The sequence below is a fragment of the Anabas testudineus genome, chromosome 14, assembly GCF_900324465.2.
Source record: "Anabas testudineus chromosome 14, fAnaTes1.2, whole genome shotgun sequence".
In the NCBI taxonomy this organism is placed as follows: domain Eukaryota; kingdom Metazoa; phylum Chordata; class Actinopteri; order Anabantiformes; family Anabantidae; genus Anabas; species Anabas testudineus.
Window position 1 is genome coordinate 7555748 of NC_046623.1, and position 26901 is coordinate 7582648.

Sequence of the window (26901 nt, forward strand, 5' to 3'; positions counted from 1 at the left end):
ATTTCTAAAATTGTTTTATTTGCTGTAAATAATTCTTTTCATCATTTCTGTCCTATTTTTTTTTACATTTTTCTATTTTTGGCACAAGCGGGTTTCCATACAAACACTGCTGCAGTCAAACCCTATTTGTTCATTCAACAGCTTCTCTGTAGAAGTTACTAATATGTTTTGATGTGAAGTAAACCTGCGATAGAGCAAACAAATTCTGAGATTCATCAATGACAGACGATTGTTTTTAATGGGTAAAAATGATCCTTTGACAAAATAGCTTTGTCCAACATTCACAGTGACATTACGTATGTAATTTATTTTTACATGTAAAAAAGATGAACGTCTAAAAGGTGAATATAAACCTGCTTTTATTAAGGAAATGTAATAAAATCCTTTGTACATGACCTCTCTATAGAGGTTCATTGTGTCCATACATGCAACTCTCTTGGTTGAGTTACTGTTACAAATAAACTGGAAAAACTTCAAACTGGAATCGAATGTCATTATCGGACACTAACTAAACCAGGGTCCTTTGTTGCAGTTTGATTAAAACTATCACCAAATTCACATGCACTTCATCTGGGGAGAAAAGGATGAGAAAGTCTGATATACTAAACAAAAGTATGCATACATGGTTTGTAGCATTTCAGGTTTTTTTTCTTCAGTTTATAAAAGGTTTGCTTTTACAAACAAACGTGTTTTATTCGTAGCTCTTTCTTCAATGTACAGCTAACCTTCTGCATACTGCATAGACACAGAAAGCTTATCACAACCAAAGAAGCTATGGTGTGTTTTCATTTACCAAAAAAAAAAAAAAAAAAAACTGTTGAGATTCACAGCTGCAGATGCTGCATTTACATGGGAACAGCTTCTAAGTGTGTACAAAGTGTAAAACATATGCTCAGTTAAACAATTTTCATATGCTGTTACATAAAAAGGAGTCACTGTCCTAGTCTCTAAAGGAGCAACAATTCTTTTGATTTCAACAGTATGGCACAAAGTGATTATCATTTCAATAAAAAATGGTCTTGTTTCAAAATTGTGGCAGTTTAAACAAATGCAGTCTCACATGGTTGATTTAAAACAAGCATCTAAGTGAAAACAGAGTCCGTTTGTATGATGTCCAACAGGCTTTGACAGTAACACCACCTAAGCAGTTTCAGATGACCACTAGTTTCATATTATTGGTATTTTCTAAGTAAAGACTGGGGTACAGTGAAATCTGTTTTACTGATACTTAACCCTATTGATTGATGCTTGTCCTAAATATTATGACACTGAAAATATTCTTATAGTAAAACAAGAAAATGACTTTACTTCACTAAATATAACATTTATCTAACTTAAGATTTCACCACAAAAATATGTCCATAAAGGATTCCCATGTCTTACTCCAGTACTCCAGGATGTTTTAATTGCAAATCATGGCTTTTTTCTCTCAAATAGAAAACCACCGAAATTACAACAGCTCATCTAATTGTCATTTGAAGCAATGTTATGCCCTAGTTCCACAGATTCTTCTTTTTTAAGTTATTTAAATTTGAATTGCCTTGCCATGACGCCGAAATGCTCCATAAGGCACTACAAGAGGCAAATCCCATGTTTCCAGAAGTAAAAGCCCTGTTGTGTCTTTGCCCTCTGTTAGTGTGACGGGCCTCACAACCCAGTATGAGCACTTGTTGACTTTGTAGGCTTCTGTGCAAGCTGATGACAAAGGAGGCTGTTGCCTCCAAGATGCCAGCCTCCGGGTGTCAGGGTCACACAGAGCAGCTGTTTCCATCCAGATGCACCAGTGAGAATCGACACATTTCATCTGCGCAAAGCAAAGAGATGCGCAAGGGGTTGGTATCAAATCAAATGTTTGAAATACATTTAGTAGCGACTACACTCAATCGTTTTAGGTTTGAATTTAATAAATTAATTCAACTAACTTTTGTTGTTTTACAGTATAATATATGTTTAAATTAAAGCAGTAATAAAGGACCTACTCACCCTCTAGATTTTAACACTCTCTGTCCCGTACACATTGTAGCCTTCACGGTACGTGGCAAAATTCTGGGTGTTTGCCGGAGGGGCTGGCTTAAAGTTTTGGGCATTCTTTGCCAGCTTCAGTCTTTTGGTTTCTTGCCGTGACTTATAGCAGAACTCTATCAAAGCCACAGTCATAGCCAGGCCAAGCCCTCCAACCAGAATATAGAAGACTCCTGCCACGTTGCTCAAACTTAGTGCACTTGTCTTGTCCTGGGGGAGGTAAAGACCACCATTAAGACTTTTTAAACTGGCACCCTGAGGCTGACCTCAAACAATATACACACCAATCTACATGTACATCCTGCTACACTATGACTAAACAGAAGCTTTGAGCAGAATGCTAATTGTGTCTAGAAACCCTCTGAGGTATCGTTGCTTAATTTAGTTTGTGAGTGAGATAAATTGGAACAGGTTTTTCCTCTTCTCAAGTTATTTCTACTCTAAAGAGCTGGAAAGGTGAATGTAGAGAGAGCTGCTAACTACCCTGCTTTATGGTCTCTTTACGAGACCACCTCTAAAGGAAGGCGGTCGTGGTCGTACAGGTCTACAGATTAAACCCTTGATTCACTATCATACTGTAGCTGTTCAACTTCAACACACTGCATTTGTACAATCAAAGTGACAAGCTGTGGAGGGTGAATTGAACCATTTTGCTGCTATTAAAAGCCAAACAGTAATATTGACATGAACTCATGAGTTCTACCATCTGCATCATAACCATGTAAGACATTCTGTCATCCTAATGGCAAATGTTTCTCTTTTTTTTTATTTAAAAGGTAAGGTTAACCTTCTTTCGATTAATTAAATATGGAGAAAATGATCCTTACTCTGACATTCCATCTATGAGACATGACTGTTAAATAGCATTTGACCATTTTGCACTCAGATGGTATTTAAAGGTCAGTTTTGGCTTTGTCAGAATAACGATGCCTTTGGGAAACTTGCCGGTCATGTAATCTGGTCATAATATGCACAGTTTGCATACAAATGACTATGAGCATCAATGGCAACACGACTTAACTCCACAGGGACAAAATAGCAGTATAATGGTTACAATTCTATGATTCAACTTTTCAAAATTTTATGGTATGAATAGAGGTAGTGTGTAATCATGCTGCAATTTTAAAAATCTTAAATCGTCTACATACAATAGTGATGAAGTCATGTTAATGCGATGAATCATGATCAGAGTGTAGATAAATTAGACTATGTGTTAAGGAGATCTAGTCTTTAGTTGTTATTCTGAAGGCAGACAAACAAATATTCAGATATATCACGTCATGACTAAGATGTCTGAAAGAATGTATGCTTTAGATGTTTGCATATGAACAGTTAGGTCAAAATGCATTTTGCAATCAGTATAAAAAGACCTGCAGCGACTGACCTTACTTCCAGAGTCCTTGGTTCCACATTCACCCTTATCGTACCACCATTTGTTTTTCAGCTTGTCTAAGATGCCTTGTTCACTGAGTTTCAATACTGCAAGGTTTACAGGAGTTCTTCACGTGGGAAATAACATAAATAACATTTTATTATGTTATTTTATGTTATTCAACTTTTTTTAAACTACTTTATGCTGTGCAAAGCGATAGAGCAGGGTCCTGGCCAACACATCATAGATAGCAAGCAACACTACAGTATATAGATATATATATGACCTTTCATAATCCATGACTACCCTAGCGTGCCAGACCCCACCTATATCACTTTGAGTAATCGGCACACACTGATCACAACAAGAGAAAAGATTTGAACTTGCAGAATAAAGCAGCTGCTGCATAGCTCTCACAGGATGAAAGAAAACAGAGGCAGTAATTGCTAAGGGCATTGGTTTTGCTATGGGCAGCCTTTTTGATGTTTAGCAAGGTGGATCTGACAGGAACCCTTTCTTGACTAACAGCAGACCAATTTCACAAACAGCTATTAGAGATTAATGTCTCACAAAAGGACCCCTTTAAATCTTCTGTTTTTTATTAGGTTTATCAATATGTTTTGCTGCTGTTGTTCTGGCTACACGTGCAGATCACGAGCTAAAGAACATCTACACCTTTTCTGAACCAAATCTCTGCTGAGGAGGATCAGAGCTTAGGGGCTTTTGTTTTGCAAGACATTATGCTCAGTTTTCTCGACTGCTAGATCTCTAGGCTTATTTCCTTTCAGAAAAAAAGATCCGTGTTCGTAATCCAACATCACCAAATATATTGCATTCACCACTGTGTTCCTGGTGCGTTCGATAGAATTCAAATCATGATTTGTGAGTGATGAGTCATACAATAAATAAATAAATAAATAACTGAAATGTCATGCATGATGTGAAGTGAATGACTTGCAGTCCTGTTCTCCAGTCAGAGCTCTTTGAAAGGTAAAGTTGTGATGATTTTGCTTGTCCGAGTACCCTCAAAAAGCAGAAACTGGATGCATTAAATGCACCAGTCAACTATAATTGACACATAACACAGATCAGCTCCAACAATTACACCAAGGAACAGAATTTCAAATCTCTTTTCCACTGGTGCAGACTCAGTTTCACTACTCGCTGTTTCCGCCTTTTCACTTTTCTTGGCAGAGGTTTATTGACTAAAGCCGTTTGACTCCACATTCAGTCGTCTGTAGCTGTGTTAACCGACACCTTTTAGATGCTTAAGCTTTGTGTTCTCGTGATCCATTTTAGCTTAACCAAACCGGAAAAAGCTGTTTTCATCCATTCGAGAGCAAAAATATAAACACTTTTAAAAGATGAGTCTGTGCAAGGGCACCACACTACACTGAGCCTTCAGTGTGTCCAAACAAGACATGACTTCCTCAACAAAGAGAGAAGGTAAGGGGTCCTTCAACCCAGACGTTTAACCTTAAAGCCTGTTTGACAGCACTGACGTCGCTAAACGAGGCACCGCTCTGTAGCAGATCCAAACTTTAACCTTCCCACACAGAAGAACATTTGACTGGATTTATGCAATTTATGTCCCGCAGTTTATACATTTTTAGTCACAAGTCACAAATAACTGGGGCACGTTAAGAAAATAACACTGTGATTGGATGATGTCCTGTTCCACAGCATTCTGGATTTAGGTTGAGCTACTCAATCGACTGAGCTTTTTAATTTATGTTACAATAAAAGCAAAGACACTCTTCTTAAATTGTTAATCCTAAAAACACACATGTTTACATGCATGTATGTGTATTTCTCAATTGCAGCAACCTGCTGGTTCTCACATAAAGACTTGCAAATACACCACCAGGTGGTGGCCATGGACTTTTAAATACTATAATGAAGTGCACTGTGCAGGTTCACAGTTTCAAAAACTTTCCCTATATCTCCTTATAGCTACGTGTTCTGTTATTTTTTTTTTACATAGAAACATCTTACAGCAACAGCTTGAAGGACTAAGCTGGATGTTTAGTTATAGACTGGAGTCTTCATGCCTTTGCAGTTATAAAGAAAAATAAGTAATATGTAAATTTAAAGAGCACAGAACTACATAATTCATAAGTCATTATCCCCGCTGAGACCTAAGGGAAATCATGGTGGGGGCAGACATGGTTACATAGTTAAAGGGCTATTTTAAAGAGACATTTGCCAAAAACATCATGTGTTAAGAAACAGGAAATAAAAACCTGCACATGCTTCCCTTCCTAAGTCCCTAAGTAGCTTAGGTTTGTAATTATTTTGTTCCAGACATAAAATTGCAGCATTATAGTATTTTTCTCTATTGTCAGTTACAGTTGGATTAGGATCAGACACAAAACAAACACTGTAATCTGTTTCAAATTTCTGATTTAACTGAACTCAAACAAGTAAAACATAAAACAAAACTATAAATGTATACCCCCTGTGTTATGAGAGTACATGTGTCACCAGCTCACTTTTCATATAGAGGGATTGAGGAGGAAAAGCATTCACAATAAATACATATATAAACACACCACTGACATTAATCTTTAACATACTGGACACAATCAGGTTTCATTCAAATCTGCAAATGTGGTGTGGTATGTTTAATTATCAAATGTGCCTTTATTCTCCCAGGGGGTTCACAGATGAAGTATTTATTGTTGTACAGGTGTTACGTTTATTGTGTCCACCCACTGCAGCTGTTCTGAGTCTTTTTTTTATAAAGGACAAGTTTCTGCTCTGATTTAAGTCACATCAGACCTTTACCCTTCACCCTTTCTGTAAAACAGGACAACAGTATCGAAAAAAAAACATTCACAACCGCACAAAATAACTCACAGCGCGAACGACCCATGCACAATACTGACTCTGATGAGACAAAATCGAAACATAAACCACATACTGTATGCTGTCAAATTAAAGAAACACCACACAGTAGAAACTTGAATCACTCGCTAGGATTTAAGTGTTTATATCATCCAGATTTGATTTATGAAAGTACCTGCAGACATCTGTCACTTTCATTTTCTGCTTGTGGTTTTGCTTTGGTTTGAGTGACAGTGCTTCAATATAAAAGTGTTTTAATTTCTGTTAATTGCACATTAATGATATATTTGATTTCAGCAGCACACTGATAAGATTGTTGGATTTTTCTGTTCTATTGGAAATGCCATATTTTGCCAGTGGTAGTTACATACAATATATTTCCGTTCCCATTGTTAAATTATCAACACATGCATTTCTGAAAGTGAAATAAGGGCAGAGACATGTGGCAGTCAGACGTAATACTGTTACACTGATCCAATTCTCTGTCTAACCAAGGGATCGAGGCAAATTGGCAGCGAGAGGAGACGGTGTCTTTGTGTTATCCCACTGCTAGTATCCATTTCCTGCTCACTCAGGAATGAATGACTACAGTCAATAACAACAAAGTTTGCCCTTTTTCTTCTCTCACAATATGCTAAGAGTACTGTGGTCATGAGGCTGAAGCTGAAGAGCAGAGGCAGGGATGGATCCACAGTAGGGCTTTCACTGCGCCCTGATGTCTGAAACACAAGACCAGGGGCCTCATTTATAGAAAGGCTTTACAGCAGATTTGATTGAAAAAACTCACCAGCAACGTAAATATTTTATAGATGTTGATTTGGAAAAAGGTCCTGACTCCTCTGCAGAGCTGAGCTTGAAATGATTTGCTCTGAAATAGTTTGAGTACAGACCTATTTTGCTAGAAGACAAGCGGAGACGCTGGGAAAAAGCACATTTGACTATATTTTTAACTCATCTTCTATGAGAGACTATGTAACTCTTAGACAATATAAAACAATCTTCCTCTTACATATGAAAAGTTCCATCTATTGCGATACAACTCAGTCCTGTTACATTTAAGACTGGGCTTAAAACCTTCCTTTTTTTATAAAGCTTGTAGTTAGATATGGCTCAGACGACTCAGAATCATCTCTATAGGTTAGTCTGCTGGGGGACCTCTACTGATACACTGAGCTCCTCTCCTCTATTTACGTCTGCTGTGATTTGGCTCTATACAAATAAAACTGAATTGAATTGAAAAGTAGTTTCAGTATTCAGGTTACTGCTACAGCGTTTACTGAACTGTCAGCTCACTGTCTTTAGTATCCCTGTATTTGTGCTCTAGTTGGACTGTGATTGAGAAAATTAGAGATGCACATTTGACTTGTTTCCACAGTGGCTGCTGTTTAGTGAAAGTTGCATAGTCTCACTTTAAGATCTGATTGTATATTTACTATATTTACTTACTTGCATGTTGTGTGTTGAAACACTATATATATATATATATATATATATATATATCAAAAAACATAAGAAAAAAAATATGTTTCAAATCAAATCCTCTTATAAATGGAGCCCCTGGTCATCTCTTACATTCTTCTACTGCAGGGTTTACCAGGTCAGGGTGGCCATGGACTTTCACTTTGACTGGCCTTGGATCAAGACCAACCAAAGGGTTCTGTCAGTCTTACGCTGGATTTCGTTGAGAGGATGTTGGACAGAAAAGTTTGGACCGTTAGTTGTCACTTAGTCATTAGAATTCTCACGTTTGCCTGTGATGCTTAGTCCCCTCAAGACAACGCTGTTCCCCGTGCTGCCCTAACGCCCAGGCGGCAGACTGGAGAGTGCATACATCGTTCAGTTTGGACGTGCTGATTGCTTACAGATCTTTTGTGCCATTACTTTAAAAGCCACATATGAGGACATATATAAACCTTCACATTGGCCCGTAGATATAAAAACCAGAGGAAAAGATGGTTTCTGGCTTTCATAACCACAGGTCAAAATAACACAGGAACAACTATTCTCTGTCCCTAGCACATTTTGATTGTATTTGTTCTGCTCTGTATCCCTTCGTGGTTTATCTTTTTCCTATTCCATTAGCCAAGTAAAGGGTTCCCAGTTGATCACAGTTGCTCAATAACAATGGAAAAACAGTAACTGCTTATCAGTAACTAAACATTAACAGGTACTTGGGCCCAAAGACTACAGTCAGTGACGACAGTCTTGCCGATTACTCTGTTCTAGGATACCCGACTTTGGTGACATTGAGGCTGACCTTAGAGTCACCTCCCCCGCTGCCGCACTCTCCCTTGTCGTACCACCATTTGTTTTTCAATTTGTCCAAGAGGCCTTGCTCATTCAGTTTTAACACTGCCAGGTTAACAGCATTTCTTGAAACGATAAAACATAACTTGTAAGAAAATGAACAGGTCCGTGAGAAATCTAATATAGAATATTAGTAAAATATAGCGGTAAATATCAATAGTTCATAGGGGGAGCACGGAAAGGACAAATTGGTAAAGAATTTCACTAGTGTGGAACGGTAAGAAGCATTTTTACAGCAAAGAAAATGTTAAATATTAGAGAGGTGGCATGGAGGGTTACATTGCTTGTAACTGAAGTGTGCGGGATGGGGACATTCTGTCATTGTTGAATTAGAAAGAGGAACATCCAGCATGCAGCTTAACATTCATCACAAGTGACAGACCAGCATTTTAACTAGCAAATTAAGTACAGATAAATTCCAGTGTTTGATTAGAAGCAATGCATAAGGGCACCACAGAAACCAGGAGGGGAGGAGAGGTGGGAGGGAGAAAAAAGCAAAACAAACAAAGGTTGGGGCAAGGTGACACATCGACATTCAAATGGATTTACTGAGTGTGACTAGTATACCAATAACCTTAAGAGAAAGAAGAAAGAAACAGACACAAACCAGGTACATAGGACAGAACTGAAAATGGCCAAATGTGCTGATTCAATTCAAATAACTCATAACACTCTTCACTCATTGATGCACTTGGAAAAAAAAAAGAAGAATTAAGGAGTGAGGAAGAAGAGAATGACAAAAGGAGACATCAGGGTAGGTGGAATACTATAACAACATAGGAGATATTGTTATATTATCCCACCCACCTTAATGCAGAGCCTTTCGGTGTAGCCACACCATAGCCCTTAGAGTCGAGGTTGCCGCCCACTTTCATGGTGTCACATGGTTTCCGCTGCTCTATGTACTCGTTCATAGTGGATTCGAGAAGAAAGGCGAACTTGCCCTTCGACTTTCGTACCCGGGCAACCCCGTCTGGTGTTGTCTTGGCAAACACTGAGGGTTCTGCAGATTTCATGTATGACCACATTTTCTCATAAACTGCTATTTTGGAGCGCTGCATTTGAGGACACAGAGAAAAAAGACACAAACTGTTTAGTTATACACTTAATATAAAACACCAGCAACAGTGAAAAACATCGATAATGAGCCACTGTGGGTTTGAGATAAGGGAGTCAAGCATTTTGAGACATGTGATTAGTGACTGTCTGAGACATGAGAAGATCAATAGCACTCTGTGTGATTTGGGTGTAGAGTTAAAGACAGAAGATGGTTAGCTAAGCTGCAGGGAAGATACTATGATGGGGAGAGGGCTGAATGTTTTGTCATTAAACATTATTTTCAAAATGGCATATTTATGACTATTTTGACATCAAGACTTCTTGATTCATTTCTTCCACCAAATGAATAAACAGACTAGTTAGTAGTCCTTCAGATGCCCTCTCTGGAGAGAACAAATTGAATAAATAGCAACATTAAAGACTGATATCTATTTTGTTTCTCCAAACTGACTGCTCCCACAATCTTTTTCGTGTTTTTTGTTGCATTTTCTTTTTTTTCTTTTGCTTAATTTTACAACAAATCCCCTAAAGGGAAAAATAAAATCGTAGAGTATAAATGTGGGATGAGGAAAAATTGTTCAACAACAAACATGACAATAAATTCTGTTATATAAAAAGAAAAATTCTTTTTACTTTAATGCGTCACTCAGTTGCATGGGTAAAATCGGCTCCTGCACTTCATGGCCGCGTCCCAACTAGTGATGTTTTCATCAACTAGGTGTGGTTTCAGTCACCTGTCACCTGCTGTGACATCACAGTTTGGGGTGTGGCCAGAGGATAAATATGCTTAAACATTACAACAGATAGACGCCAGTGTGCTGCCAGTTTCCTGCGTCTTGTGACTAATTGTGGGTTTAGCCTTTAAATGCAAACAGTGCAGCAGAGGTAGTGGGCTTTATGCCAGCCGCCTGAAGGCTGACAATCTGGCAGCTCAGCAGAAGTAAACTGCAGACCATGTTTAGTATCAATATTAACAGACAGGCCTGATCTCCTCCTCCTCCTCCTCAGTTTGTGCTCCTACCAGCAGCTCACAGTCATCATGTTTTTTTTAATTAAATCACATTAATCATCTTCCACATTCATGTTATCATGTAACTTTTAAAGGTGTGAATCAGTGTATTTATAATGAGATGCTGTGCGGCATGATGCTACAGCAGCTCAAAATAGTGACTCAAGACATGAATAACTATGGCACTGTATGTTCTTCACTGAATATTTAAGCGGAGCTTGAATCACAGATTTCACATACAGTACATGTCGTGATGGAAAGTGACTTGAGCCAGTGATGAAACCAGACGCTATGTCATGGCTTCATACATATTTACGTTGTGCATAGTTTTTAATTAACTGTCCAAAGTTTATTAGTGATTAAAATATAAAAGCACAACATATCGACTGGTTCATCGTTTTATCTCGTCATTGTACTTTGGTGTCTCAGTCAAATGCTTCATTATCTTCCTGCAGAGCCAAAAGCCTTTGAGTGCATTTTTAAAAGCGGCTAACAAATTGACAGATTGTCTTCATCATTTTGGTCTGCATCCAAATGAACACACAATCAGGGAAATTAAGAACTACTGGCTGTTTTTAGTCTATTTCTACAGAAGAGCTCTTTCTCAAAAATACGCTATAGGGTTTGTCACATATAATAAAAACAGTCCAGTACAAAAAAGAGTGGAATATATTTTGTACTGGGTCGTTATCAGACACTTATTATTGCACAGTCATCTGTTCAAACATGGTGAGATACCTTATGCCTAACACCACCTTGTTGATATATTTGTCGTTAAACTGTGCGTACAGCCCCTTCTGTAATGGCAGTGTCTCTAACACATTTGACCTGCTCACTCCGGGACTGATGGCTTCACCTCTGTGGCCCAGTCAGCTGCCAGCTGGAGCAGCAACAGACACGTACACCACAGCCCTGCTCTGACACTCAGCGTGCTGCTAAAAATGGCCAGTGAGAGGCTGATCACTGGTCACCGGGGAGCTAGAGTACACAGCTGTCTACAATAGAGGGGAAAAATAGAGACGCTGCATTAAACTGGGCTAATGTGACCTTCTGTTCTGAGTTTGGAAAGGGAGAAGCGCCTGAGAGGAAACTTTGGTTTGAAACTTTATATTTTTATATTTTACATGCACTCGAGGGGCTGCTTGTCAGAATTATGTTTACGGCATTATGGTCAAGTTCATAATGTGGCAGAAAGTAGAAATGTGTGGCATCTGATGTCAGAACTCGGGACAAGTTCTCAGAGAAAATGACATCTGTCCGACATGTATATGACTTATATGACATTTAATTTTAATTTTGTAGTTACTGGTGCTGCCATACAGTTCTCGTTTATAACACACATTGTATTGAAACTGGAAATCGATCATTTTACTGAATATACTGTTCAACCCTAACCAGGCTATATTGTCTCTATGCACTCACCAGTCTAGTGCATAGTATTTGATATAGAGGACGTATCAAGTCTGACCAGTTTTATCCAGATTGCATGTTGTGTGACTCAGTCCCAAATCACATGTGTTAGGTGAAAGTCAAAGAAAACATCAGAGTGAACTGACAAACCATGTCCGCTCAACGTTGTGTACGGCAACATAAATAATTCACCGGAGATGTAATGGATTGTGGGTTCAGGCTAGTGAGTGAATCATTCTTGACATATGCACGATTTCAGTTCAGTTGAGTGTTCATGTAAACACTCTTAACATGACAATAATAGCGGATGACAGCCCAGACCATAGTGTGAAAACAGCAATTCTTTTCTGGGTTACATGAAGATGCATGCTTGTCAGGAGCGGGTTAGTCGCCGGTGTTGAAATCTGTGAAACCGCTCATGCTGTCAGACTGATAAACACACTGAGAAATCGTCTCACTTCAGCAGTCAAGGCTTAACAAACAGTAATTACTCAACAAATTCTTCTCCATTAGTGACTGACGTAACCACAATCACATATTAACAGGTCAAATCAATAAGAAATTTGGGTTTATCGCCTCATCTAATCTAGAAAAACATGGTCTAAAGTCAGATTTTTCCAGCTAGCAGCCACTGAGGCGCTGAGAGTGATTCACGGCCCTTTGTGTGCGTCTGTCACGCTGTCAGCCCAAAACAGAGATGACAGGCTAAACAAAGCATGTGCAATCACTCTGGTGTTTTATTTTTATCTTCGTGCAATTCTTTAGTCAGTTACGTGCATGGTGAAGTATATAATTAAACCTCATTTACTGTATGTTTATGATCAGTAGAAACAAATAAATAAAGTAGCAAACTAAATAATAGCGTGGCTCATTTAGCAGCACTGTAACTATGCTCGTCTATCACACTTTAATTTTGTAAAAGAATGAAAAAGCAGCAGCTCACACTACTTTCTAAGATCTGTTCCCCAGCCTCTCTTTCTACTAAAATAAAACATCTGACATTCCTCGCACCACTGAGTGAACATGACCTGAAAATTAGATGTTAGAAATGTCTATTAAAGGAAAAGTTTGACTTATTAATTTCCTTTCACAGAGTTCAATGTTTGTACTGTCAATATGAAGCTATGGGTGGGATATAATTATCTTAGCTTTGCATAAAAATTGGAAACTGGTGCTCACGATCCCCTGGTGCTGTAAAACTTAAACTATAAGACTTAGTAATGAGAACTAAGTTTGTATTAAATATTAAATATATTTGCATTTGCAAAGTGGTTGTTATTGGTCATTGTCATATATTGTGTGTACTGAGGCGGTTTCATCCCAACTAGGTGAAGACCACTTACAGCTCATATTAATCATTCGCTTTTCATCATAAGGTTTCAATAGCCATTGCCCAGAATGGCTCCCTCACTTCCAGTTTGCAGGAAGAAAGGCTGAATTATTAGTCACTCAGGAAGAAGTCACAACACGCCTGTCAATTATCTCCTCAGTAGCACCTTTGACAAATCACAGCCGGCCAAATCCATCATGGAATAGCACATACGCTGAGGAGAACTGCGGCTCGTGGAGCCGCTTTGAATGTGTTGATTCGCCAGGAGGTAAATTAATTTATTGAATGGTCTGAATTTTTATAACGAATGACAAATACTAATTTTAACAAATAACTGATGTGTCAAAGATTATATGATTTACTAGAACTGCTACATGTGCCAATCACTCACAATATCAAACATTAAGTCAACAAATGAAGTCAGGTTTCTTCTACCATTGTTGTTTTGATTGGATTTCCTGTAATTCATTTTTACTCACTGTAAATTTAAACAAAGAGAAACTGGCAGACTTTAATATACTACTTATTATATTACTATAGTAATGTACTTTATTACTATAGTTAGACATTGTTTTCTGCAAGATGTTATTGTTCTTTTGATGCAGACTGTGTCTTGATGTGATATTACCTGCTTTATTCTTTAAGCTCTGGTGAAAGCTCACAAGGGCAGATACATCAGCTCATGAAGTCAGTGCTGGATACAACAAACTTAATGTGTTCAGTTTAATATTGAGTCTATTATGATTTATTACACAATAAAAGGTAAAATGGCCACATAATTCCTGCCAGCTATATTACAAGACACAGAATGGGCTCTATTAAATACATTTATTTCGCAATTTTGGAGAAGACTACTGCACATCCCTTAAATCTCCTCAACACATAATTGATATGATGAAAGTTTCAAAATCAGTGGTAACAAACAGTCTGCTGCAGCTCGCCGTTTACTGAGCAGCCCCATTTTTTATGAGTCTAAGTAATGTTTTAAAGCACTGCAGTGCAGTGACAGTGTGTTGCGGACGTCCTCCTCCACACTGATCATGGTCCATTTCTCCAGCTTCACACAGCAGATCATGTCATTCTGTTTGAACGCCTTTCTAATATAATTGGGCTGCCTTGCAGAAACATTACATTATACCTCTATACCTCTTTAACTCTATTGTGCTGATAAACGCACTAACAGGAATACAAGTCATCACAAAGATAAATATTTATCATCTTTTCACCTGAGAGCTGCGAATGCTTTAATTTGATTATGTTTCACTGGCTCTGTCCTATTTCATTATTGTATTTCAACATATTTAAATCCAGTGTGTAAATCTCACTGGCGATGGTAAGATGCAACTTCATAACTCCCTGTGGACTGAGCAGTGTCATCCTGATCATTTCCAAGTCTAAAGGAATGCAGGCTTTGTATTTATCAAATGTCTCAGATTCACTTGGAGCTATCACACCAAGAGACCAACGAAGACTAAAAATAGCCACAGCTCAGAGCTGGACATAGGATGTGAATGACATTTCCATTTCAGAGGGACAGTGTGCCTTTGCTGGGATAGTAGGTTTTTTTTTTCTTTGACCTATAAATTGTAATTATGACATCTTGTAGCACTAGGAAGTTTTTTCTTGAAAGTTTCAAACACACAGACAGAACTGGCCCGATAATCAGACTGATCTGTCATTTCCCTTCTTTATGAATCATGGAACAAATGAGATACGGGGGGTGACTATTCAGAGTGTCAACGTGTCAAAATGATTAACTTACCAAAAACACACATGCTTACAGAAGGTGTTATCAGCTTTTCTAAATGGCCAACGCTAATTGACGTTAAATTATTTGGGTTTTTAAGGCTGCAGACTTAGCTTTTTTTTATTATTATTATTATTCTGAGACGTTTATGCACTGTGTGACCTTGATGAGCGTTTGCGCCACTGCTTTGGCAGCACTTTTCAGTGGCGGAGATAGAAATTAATCTACATATTAATGAAAGTGCTGTGAGGCTACTCAGAGTTTAGTTTACGACTCACAGATGGTTGGACGTTGGAGTATAATTGTCCCTGAATTATTCCTGTTGCCAGAAAGTGTACAGATGAGAAAAAAAAACAAAAACGTTTTGTAGACATAATGCAGTGGCAAACGGGACTATAACAGGCCAAGGCCTACTAACAACCATTTGGTTTAGTGATAGTCAAAGTAGGACTGATGTCCTGCTCTGACATTTTAATATGAGCTCATATTAAATATACATCCTAAAGATCGTCTAGCAACCACAGCAACCATCATTTATATCACTTTAAAATGCATGTAATTTTCTTTAAGCTGCAAAACTATTTTATTGATGTCCTGAATTAATCAAGTGCAATTGTAGTGTTTTAGTGCTGTATCAGGGAGAAAACACAACCCTAGACCTTCTATACTTGATTATTAAATGTATTACCTGGCAGGTAATACATCAAAACCCACAGAAAGCTCCAGAGAGCTCCAGTTTTTTTTTTTTTTTGCGTGTGTGTGTGTGTTAACTTTGTAAGAGCAGTTCTCATTACACGGAGCACTGACAGCACGGATAAGAACTCACCCTAAAGAACTCCTTAGTAGAGCCTGAGTCTAACGTCCCATAGGCGATCTCTGTCTGCTTGGCCAGGTCCTCGGCACTTTCTATCGGCGAAACCATCCTCTCCACGGTGAGGAAGGCAGCCAGGTTGGCTGTGTAGGAGGAGATGATGATGAGTGTGAAGAACCACCACACTCCTCCGACAATACGCCCGGACAGAGACCTGAGAGGAGGAAATAAAGCAGACGGAGAGACATGAGAGTAGTGTGTCCAGATCTAAATAAGGAGATGAAGGAGGGTCAGATGATTTTCTTCTATTATTTACACGCCCCTGGTGCTCCATACATGTGCGTATTAATTTAAGTGATGAAACATTACTTAAACCGCCTGCACAGTTGATTACATCTTTGAAAGCAATAATACGCCTTAGGAAGCTTTTAGGAACTAATTTAGGTGAGCAACTATCTCGCATAGGCAAAAACTGCAGCCTAGATCCTGCAGCCTGGGTTAATTACAGGACAGCACAGCCTGACCATACTGTGTGTGTTGTCTGTAAAATAAAAAAAATCAACCAATCAATTATTTATTAACATTAAATTATTTCATTAACAGCATAGCTCCTCGACATAACTCTAAGTATTTTCTTGTGCCAGGGAGTCTGTGTGTTGTTGTCTGCAGGCCTTTCTTTGGATGTTTGATCTTGTCACCACACTATTGTGAAATGAACCACTCTCCAGCAAAACAAATCTGAAGTAAAAGTGCCATAAGTGATGAGTCACACACAAATTTCCATCCTGCTCACTGGTCTTAAACCAATTCTTCACAGTATTCACTTCAGCGTAAAGGCCCCGATTTCAAATCTGCACCTTGCAGTTCAACCCCAGGTTCCTACTGTGATATTAGACCATTCTCTGTGGTGCTGTCCCAAACTTCCTCAATCATATACTCCACAGAAGGTAATATTTCACTTTTCAAACACGGACACGTGTCCTTCACCACTGCACTGCAGATATAATTAATACAGTATATTATTTTCATGGCATTTGTGTCTATATCATGTTAATGCTTTCAAGATGTTTTATTTGTCATTGAGAGTTGCATTAGCCCACAGTATGTTGAATCAAAACTAAATCTAAGCAGGTTTTGTTATATTATTGTCAAAACTGTAATGATCAAAAATAGCATCACATTTAGGTCAATTACTTGAGATAGGTTGGTCTAAATGCGGTCAAGCCAAAGGCGATAAGTTGTAGCCACTTAAACTGCTCTAGAGACCAGGGAAGGTGTGATGAATGCTGTAGAGCTCAGAGAAGACACTTTCTGTTCTGGTCACTATCAGGACCTGGAAACAGCTGGTGCTGTTTACAATACAACTATATGACACTGATTAGCAAAAGTGAATGAGCATTTTCTATTAATAGGCTAATGACAGTAATCATCTATATTATTGTTATTGTCAACACGTCCCATACCTTTTTCACCATAGACCTCCACTGTTCAAAAACTATTAAAAACACATCAGTGAGTCAGACTGCTGCATGGGGTGACATGTCTCTTCCTCACGCACAATGTGACCTTCAATAACAACAACCGTCTCTTTTTACATTTTCTGAAATGGATATCTGCAAGGAACACATGATGGTTATCCTCATTCTTTGCAAAAAAAATACAAAGGTCACATTTTTTGTCTATTGGTCTATTTGTTCACATAAAGACCTGATCTTATTATTAGCCAGCAGCATCAGAAACTATAACTGTCAAATGCATTTGTCTCAAAACCGATCAGCTAACAGAGCGACTCACCACGCTGCCATCCCACTAAGTAGCTGAACATCCAAAATATGGAGACGGTAAAAAGTCATTTCGATGCACAGGCCATTTACTGGCTTTGTACTTTAGCTGATTTTTTGGATTTCCTTAAAAACTCTACATACACTGAATGAATGTTAAAACACTAAATACTCCATTTAATGTCAGATTAATTCAAATGTAGGAGAACACTTTTATTTGCACTTTTATTATGTTTTGCCATTGCTCTTCGACCAGCTCCTCTACAGTCTTCCAAAACCGCAGGAGAAAGTGAATCAGAAGCAGAAATCCTTGAAGGACAGGTCAGAGGACACCACAACAGTGATGAAAAGAGGTGGATGATGGGAAGCAATGACTGAATGGTCATAGTATTGTATTACAATGATGGTGCTGATGATGGTTTATCCCCACAAAATGCATTATATGCACCAAGTGATGACGACCGTAAAATGTGACATGCAGCAAAAACGCGGTAGCCCTCCAAGAGTCATGAGAAAATCAAGCAGGTGCTTGGAATGAAATGTAATGACCCCTGTGCATTTTACAGCCCTCAGCATGGTGGATATAAGATATTTTGTGGATGCCAAAGCATCACTGCCAGCATGCAGCTCCAAAACAAATGGATGCACAGTAGAGTGAGTTTTTTTATGGAGGGAGAAAGAAATGGTAGGAAAGTACAGTGAAGTGAAGCATGAGGTTATGTGGACAGCAGCATTACCAAAGCTCAAAATAACCTATATGCACCATGGCAGGGGTAGAAATGTATGTCTAGGACTATAAAATGCAAAGAGATGATGGGGACAGCTGAGAGGTGGTGGAGAATGAACACAATAACCAACCTTGGTGAGATATCGCATCCTTGCTGCATGAAGGCGCCCAGAGAGAACCACAGGCTATTAAAAATCCCAAAGTCGTTTGGAGGGTCAGGGGGGCTCTGAGGGTCTTTGGCCTCATCGCTCTCGTCCAGATGCCACTCATAGGGGCTGAAACGGCTCACCAGGAAGAGCACCACACTAACACCAATATAGGCAAAAACTATGCACATCCAAATTTCATAGGCCAGAGGGTCCAGGAAGGAAAACACTCCAGGCTTGGACTTTTGAGGCTTCTTAATCATAATGGAGATTCCCAAGCTCATGAATGGCTTGGAGAAGTCTATCACTTCCTCGCGTACCAACGTTATAGTTAGAGGAGCCACAGCTATGTCAGCTCTCTGTGAAAATAGGAACAGGCACACAGGGAGTTAGTCTCACTGAAGAATAAATCAGCAACCAACAAATGATAAACCTGAAGTCAAACAACCAAGTTCACACTGTCTCACAATCGCATATACATGTTCAGGCACTCTGCTTTACAGTGAATTTATAGACTAATAAGATTGGACACAGTGAAATTCAGCAGCCTAGAATATACTGAACAGCAGACCTGTGATAATGCCAGTGAGAGGGGATCTGCCATTTGAAAATGAGTCACTCAGCATTTGTGTTGGCTAATGTCTTTGTCTCGAAACAAATCTCCTCCATGAATCAAGCAGAGGGTTGGAAGACAGAGGTGGAGGTGCTTATGTAAGCAGTCCGTGAAATGTGAATAAGCCTGTTAAATTCACCTCCATCAGATCCTCTGTAACGCCCGGACGCGCTCATCAGCTTTTACCTCACTGCAAACTTTACAGTGAGATACGCTGATGTCGTACTTCGGCCACACTGACTTACAAATGCGCAGACGTTTAACCTTGATGGTTCATAACTAAGACAAAATGATGAGCTGCAGCAGCCCATTATTTTTTCTTGTGTGAGTTCATTTACATCTGAATGGCCAATTTAGGGCAACACAAATTCAGAGTTGATACAGAAATATAGCAGAGTGCTTGTCATGGCCATTTCAATTACTACAGGGGAACAACTCTGTTCATGTACGCTATTAATACCGCCATATTTCTAACTGCAGAAACAACAGGTGTTAAAACAGCGCTGGAGCACTGCTTGAATGCAGATGTATTTTTTAGTTTTCAGTCTGCCGTGTGAGATTTTTAACATTATTCATTCAGCAGCTGAGGTCTCATAAAAGATGCAAATCATCCTGTTAAAGCCTGTTCAAGTCTGAGTGAGCATCATAAAACCAGTCAAGTTGATTTTCTAGTTGGAAATCACTCACAGTACACTGCACCTCAACCCAAATATCCTTGTCTCTGCTTGAAATCTGATGGGATTTGTTTTGCACGGACAGACTGCATTGATATCACTATTATCTTTGGATCATCGGGTACAAAATGTTTAGAGCACTAATATGCTATCTAACAAGGCTTCTTCACCAACGGCTCCCATTGAAAGAAGTTTTACTTTCCTCACTAAAAGTAAAACTGGTAAAATGTGATAGCATCTAATAACTGTAATACATATGTCACTGTGTTTACTTTATAAATATCTCTTCTTCTGTACAATACAGAAGAACAAATCTGAGGATTACGTATAAAAGAGCCTACCCCTCCTCTTATGAGTTACACACTCTGACTGACACTTACCCCATAGACCAATTCACCCACCATCCCGTTCCACGTCTTGGTCTCTGGGTCTCTGGCTCCGTACTTCCCATCCGGAACTATTGAGAGCTTATATTTTATCCCAACATGTTTTGCAATTTCTGAAGCTAAATCGACACAGTAGCCTTCATATCTGTCATTCCCCTCCAGCTGCATAAAGTTTTTCTTGTACATCACATATGGAGCTTCCTGTTAATTAGACATAATTTTAAAATCACAGAAAAGAAAGCACACATCCACAGCGGCCGGACCTCATGGGTCACACAAGGCCGTAATTGGTACTGCAGTAGGCACACATGCGGGAATAACAAACAAACAGATGTGGGAGGACATAAAAAGACACAACAGATTTAAAAAGTGGGCCCCTGCTGGAGTAAAAAGGCCGACTAGGCCAGCAGGGGGAGCGAAGCATTGAACATATATAAAATGAGGCAAAGCAGAACACTGGAGCTCCCTCATGCTAACCTCGTCCAAAACCTAAATCTGTGGAAATGGGCGATGGGCTGGGGTTGTGAGTGTGATGTACATCAGCGTCGCACAAGGGGCAGGACAGGCTGAATGGAGCACTCTTCCAGTTCATGAAGTAAATGTCAGTGGCAGCAGACAGGTTAAAGACATCACAAATGTGTGTGGACCACATCGGAGGACCAGGTGTATGACCAACACAAATGTCATACGGATTCAGTTTCATGACAATAAAATAATCTGCTTGTTGTCTCGAATGTATGTTTGACTACTTCATATCATCTCTGTGTTTTGGATTGCACTAAAAACATCCTCTACAATGTCAAAACATGTTTGCCATTAAAACTCAGATGAACTAAAGTTGCCATGGGAATATTCAACAGTCCCATTCGTTTCATAATAAGGCATGTACATGTTTTTCAGAGGTTATTTACTATATAAATCATCTTCAGACCGAACCCTGTAGATTTCCTCTGTTGCTGCTGTTAAACTAGTCTTTCCTTACCTTCTCACCCATTCTGCAATCATCTATGAAGTTATGCAAGTGAGTATGCAGTGACAGATTTATGGTGACACCCTATAGTAACTGGGTGGTCTTTCATTAAATATGGCATTTTCTTTATGGAGCATAACAAAAGCAACACGACATTAATGAGATGACTATGATGCGTCCAAAATAAAGCGTTGTCTTTATTCAAATCAAAAATGTGTCAAGTGAGAAAATAATGCGATGACACGACGTTTGTGTTTTTCTTCACCCACTCTGAATATTTGTAGCCTGGTCATGAAAATAACACGTTCTAGACACTGAAATGAGAATGAGACTATTACAGTCTGAATTTGCCTAAGATGAAAACATAATAGGCAAAGCCAGAAGAAAGGACAGGCCATGGTTTTAATTGTAAGATAAGGCGCACCTTATCTTACATCTAAAAATGGCTAATGATTGCTAACCTGCCAATACCTAGTCTGACTAACACTGGGTCTAAACTTGGGCCTGATATTCTGGGAACACTGGTTTTCAAGAAACATCACATTACAAATCAGTGTCAAGCCTTTTGATAACTTACAGTAAATTTGAAAGAAGGTATAAAAACCAGAGGCTGCAGCCTTTGGTTGTTTACGTCCTCCTTGTGTGCAGATCATTTCGTGTCTCCAGTGAGACGCGGCTGATTTGACTGATCTGTCCGCAGCGTCACTGACACTTTACTTAATGAGAGGGAAACATTTTTACTTACGTATGCACTGAATGAGACTACGATGGTGACTAGAACTAAAGTTATCATTACCAAAGCCGTTATTGTGACGTCACTACTACAACAGCCCACTGTAATATAAAAAAACCAAAATGCTTTGGCACCCACACGGATACAGTTGAAACACTCTTTGTGAGTCGACTGTTTCAACATGTAGTGAGTGGATGGAAAGCAACTGAAAATAAAATAATTCTACCCTCCCAGGACAGATTGCAACAATGGACACCTTGACCTTGAGTGGCAGAAATCTTAAGGTGAAACACTTAGAACCTGCTTAAGAGTGTACCATAATAGTAGTGACCACAATTGTTCGGTTTTCCACAGAAGAGGACTCGTTGGTGACCTGCTGATCCATTATATATACAAATTTTTCGTACTCATTCCAGTAGCCGATCTGAAAATGACACAAAAGCAGAGAGTTATTGCACGCAGTAGGAAGACGTTTACACAGCAGAGCCTCCCAACATGTGAGTTGGTCAGCTCTTTATGTGCAGCTGGAGACGCCGTTGGTTTTGCCTGGCGTACTGTTTTAAAATAAGCTTCTAGTGGTGCTTCTCACTTCACCTGGGCTACACTTCAGCAGAGTAGGAGTAATCTATTCCTGGCTCAGCAAATGTTCTCTTACATAACAATAAAGCAGCACCAGTAGAGCACTCAAACAGTGATACAAATTAATACCATCAATACAAATCTAATAGTCTAAATGTGCCTTATCCAGCTTGTGCGGTAGGGTGTTCCATTCTTCTATTAATACTACACATAACACACACAAAACATTAAACATTGGTGTGTGTCTGCTGAACCTGAGAAGACTTCAGTAGCTGCATTATGTTTATTTCTGATGTTTTCAGCCGAGAGGAAACCAACGTCTCACAATCCTGGTCGCTATGTGGCACAGTACTCACTTGTTGTCACTGCAGATTGTCTCACACTGAGTTTGGATGTGAGGGCCGCTGTGATGTATGTTGCCCTGTGAGAAGAGCTATGTGGACAGTATGGGGCCACTTCCTTTCAGTGCCAGCTTTTGTGGAGACCTTGTCAAATTTCAGTGTCATGGAGCTAACCAGGCCACAGCTTTGTGGGTGTCTGTGTGTGTGTGTGTGTGTGTGTGTGAGTGTGTGTCTGTGTGTGTGTGTGTGCGCCCGCTTTCACACGGTGTTGGTTTTTGCCTTTGGCCTGCCCAATTATATAAAGCCAATTACAGCAGAGCAGTGGGCACACAGCACAGTATCTGGAGATAAATCAGTGTATTAGAGTCCAAACGAAATTAGAAAATTAACTAATTTTTGCTGCTTTATTTTTTCTTCTTTCTTCTTTCGAAAGAAACTATTTCACAAAAACCTTTTAGCCTCTAAGCAAATAGTTGATATATGTGTTTGATAACAGATACAAGCTAATAAAGGCAGAGGCAGCGTTCACTTAGTTGTACGAAAAAGGACTTCAATCATTCAGCATCTAAACTAACAGACACTGACAAGTGCTACATCTGTCAAACCTACTAGAGAAATTACTGTTATGAGTGAATCTCCCCGACTTAACGCTGCCTGGCTTATTTAGCAGACAAGGCGTGTCCATTCTCACAGGAAAATAATAATAATAATAATAATAATAATAATAAGCACACTGCAAGAGAAAGCTAATGTGTGCTGCAGCTCTTTTCTCTTCCTTGTCTACATAGTATCTAATGATGATGTATATCCAATTGTGAAAAGAAAATAAAATTATCTTAATGGCTGTTTGATGAAAATCCAAAAATGTTTTTTGGATGATGCTTGTTTCCTTAAAAGAAGACAAAAGACTAATTTACAATGTACATTTTTATGCTACAGCATAAACTAAGCATGCAGGCTTTTACTCTGATTATGGTCTAGCGTGTGTTGGACAATTTCCACAAGGAAAATTTAATTTCTAATAAATATGTAAAACATATCAGCTATTTGCTATCTTGCAAAGCCATCCCACAAGCTGTCAGTGGTTTTATTATAACAAATTTCAAGTTGAAAATTCATCACAGCTCTTCTGGAAACACCAAATCTTCTTAATCATCGACTAAAAACAGTTTCTGATCAAGTGTCAATGTAGCATTTTTGAGTTTTGACCAGTGTCATTATCTAAACCACCACCCCCTCCTGATTGGTCCAGTTTTTATTTGCAGGGCTCCGCTGATTCTCAGTGGATGTTTTCCAGATTAAAATCTCAAAGGGAGCTCGTGTTCACGTGGTTTAGGCTGGCTGAGCAAGACAGTGCTACTGGCAGCTTCTGTCCGAATGAGAATCAACCCTAAATTATATTCTAAATAACAGAGCTGTTTTTATTTATTAAAACACAGTATCATATGCTGCATAGTGCAGTATTTAATCACACATTGTTTGAATTGTGACAAGGCATTGTGCCCGCTTACCCTCCTGGGGCCTCCTGACTTCATCTCATACACATTAATTGTGTAATTAGCTCGCCGACCAAATGTGTCAAACTGGATGTTTCCTGTCATACCTTGTACTTGGACCTGTCAGACACCAAGAAAAGAATGAGAGCACCTGTTTCCAACACACATCAAGTGAGCAAACATGCAAAAGATGGTCTTGAAGTGACTTATCATCATTTACTGTGACTAAGCACTGGTTAGGACAGAACAACTGGACAGAGCCACAGATTGAACCCTGTGGTAAACAAAATAAAAAAATCAAGCTGTGTATTTAGACAGCATTTGCCCCCAGTCTTACCATTTTGAGGGCTCTCTCTATGTCTATGCCTTGGCTCCATGGCACGGCGGGGTTGGCGAGGCAGTCGCCTGCACTCCCCCTGCGAGACACGTCCACTCGCTGCCGCCGCAGATACCGAAAGGCCTCCGCGATCACGAGGATGGCATCGTGGGTCAGTGCTGACGTGTACTGCAAGAGAGAAACCCCAGAGACGCACCAGTGACGTCATGCAGACCCAGTGAAATCCTGGCAGATTAGTAGGTCCTCAGCAGTACTTGTTTAACAGAGAGCAGTGCTAATGGTGTGAAAAGTAAGGAATCGAAGAGTTGCACCGTCTCTGACATAAATTTTATTGGAGTATGAAAGCTGCCTCTATTCAAGGACAAGCAGGGGACAAGTTATTTTAACAATGTCTCTGTGAAACGATCCCGACTGACATATTTTCTCTGGTTTCAGAGTGACTAGATTAAAACTTGTGAGAAGAGGGTGATGGGAAAAAGGATCTTTGAAGATGTTAAATAAAATGTAAGTGCAGCATTGTCGTGCCATGCCTCACCGACCTTCAGTGGAGTGTTTTTGGCCTCTGGAAATTCTCTTTCATCCAGGCGCTCCCAGCGCTGGAGGAACTGCTGGACGATGGGGCTGTCTGGGCTGATGATCTGGAATCCTGTGATGTTGGCTCCGCCAGAAAAGACCCTGTCCAGGCTGATGTTGGAAAAACCCTAAGCGCAAAGAGGCAAAACAGGCTGCCGGTGAAGCAGGGAACCATTAGCAGCAAAGGAAATAACATTTAAAAACCACTTGAGCTTGTCCGTCACGAGCTTATTTCTCAGTTCAGTTTAATTACTGCACTCACTTGTGAGTCTTTAATAACCACACGTTGAGAGAACTAAGTTTGACTACACTTCTGAGAGTGTGGCATGTCTTTGCACGTCGTTGCATCACTCTGAGCACTGATATTCTGTCTTTTTCTACTGTTTTGTGTTGCGTCGTTTCATGTTGCAAGCTCTCACCAGGTTGGCGAGGATGTAGTGGTATCCTCTGCTGTTTTTTCCCGAGGTCACCACCTACAAGTTGAAGGAGGAGACACGCTGTGAGTCACATCTTATACACATCTAATAACGCCGAGAACATTTAGGGGGCTGAGATCCAGAAATGACAAAGACCTGCAATTTCATAACACACAGTAGTTGGTAGAAAGAAGGGAAGAGAAAAAGACATTTTAAAGCTACATTTGCAAGGGCACGGGGGAGTGTGTGGGCACATTTGTACATTTGTGTGAGTATGAGACACGCACACACGCACACACACACACACAGAAGAAACTGTGATGACACTGCTTGTTCCTTTCCATTAACTTCACCATGTAAAATAAGGCCAAGGCTCCAGCAAACTTCCCTCTCTCTGCACATGCCTGTGCTCCACAGTCTGCCTCTTCCTGCTCCGCCTGTCTCAGTCACACTCACACACTAGACTTAATTAAACACAAAACATTGTACAGCACCTGTCAGAGCCGGCAGACACACACACACACACAGAGAGAGATGCACTCGCTGATTTCTTTAAACCTCCTCACCAGCCAAACCTCCCTCTCCCTCTCCCTCTCACACGCGCACACTCACATTCTCGCTCCGTATCTGCCTTGATTCTGATTCTCCACTGCAGAGTACGACGCTTCAAAAAGATACTGCGGGGGTGGATGGTTATTTTTTTATTTATTTCTTTTTTTTTTCCCCCGGTCTTTTCACTTTCTACACTCGCCCACAGTTTTTATAAGTATACTCAGGCACTGAGATCATCTAAATGTTAGATGTCCAGAGTGAAAGTGAGCTCATATTGCAGAGATTTTATAATAAGCTACAGATGGGAAATATTAGCACTGAAACAAGGACAAGAATCCCTGTGGTGGATTTCTTACTCAGATTTTTCTTTGAGGTCTTTTTTATGTTTAGCGCCACACCTCATTTATTTGAACCCCTCTGCCTGCTCATGCTTTAATATCTTGAAATCGTCTCAAGACAGACAATGTCCTTGATGCTTCCAGGTTGGTGACTTATACACTTAAAGCAATTCCAGCAATAAATCCAATTACCTCCCCTCAAAATGCAAAATGATTTCATTGTGTTCATCATCGTTTTCCCCCATGAGCAAATAAAATAAAATCCTGGAAGCTTTCTGCTTATTGTCTTCCTAATTGTGTTGAAAAGCTTTTTATTTGCCGTTCA

General features: G+C 39.6%; 1 protein-coding gene across 2 annotated transcripts in view; it reads right to left on the bottom strand.

Annotated features, from left to right (window-relative positions):
- Positions 1-122: 122 nt before the first annotated feature.
- The window catches only part of LOC113170295 (glutamate receptor 3-like), a 57911-nt gene continuing 31132 nt past the window's right edge, over positions 123-26901 (bottom strand). The window contains exons 5-16 of one of the 2 annotated variants that reach the window (XM_026372334.1): positions 25690-25743; positions 25237-25398; positions 24698-24865; positions 24376-24480; positions 22261-22368; positions 20236-20442; positions 18554-18927; positions 15930-16128; positions 9356-9603; positions 3407-3521; positions 1984-2232; positions 123-1804 (exon numbers count right to left, since the gene is read on the bottom strand). In XM_026372334.1, the coding sequence (XP_026228119.1) occupies positions 1987-2232; positions 3407-3521; positions 9356-9603; positions 15930-16128; positions 18554-18927; positions 20236-20442; positions 22261-22368; positions 24376-24480; positions 24698-24865; positions 25237-25398; positions 25690-25743 (1986 nt within the window). In that variant the 3' untranslated portion in view covers positions 123-1804; positions 1984-1986. Of the gene's footprint in view, positions 1805-1983; positions 2233-3406; positions 3522-8498; positions 8614-9355; positions 9604-15929; positions 16129-18553; positions 18928-20235; positions 20443-22260; positions 22369-24375; positions 24481-24697; positions 24866-25236; positions 25399-25689; positions 25744-26901 lie in introns of both variants that reach the window. The other variant, XM_026372335.1, reaches the window with a different exon arrangement.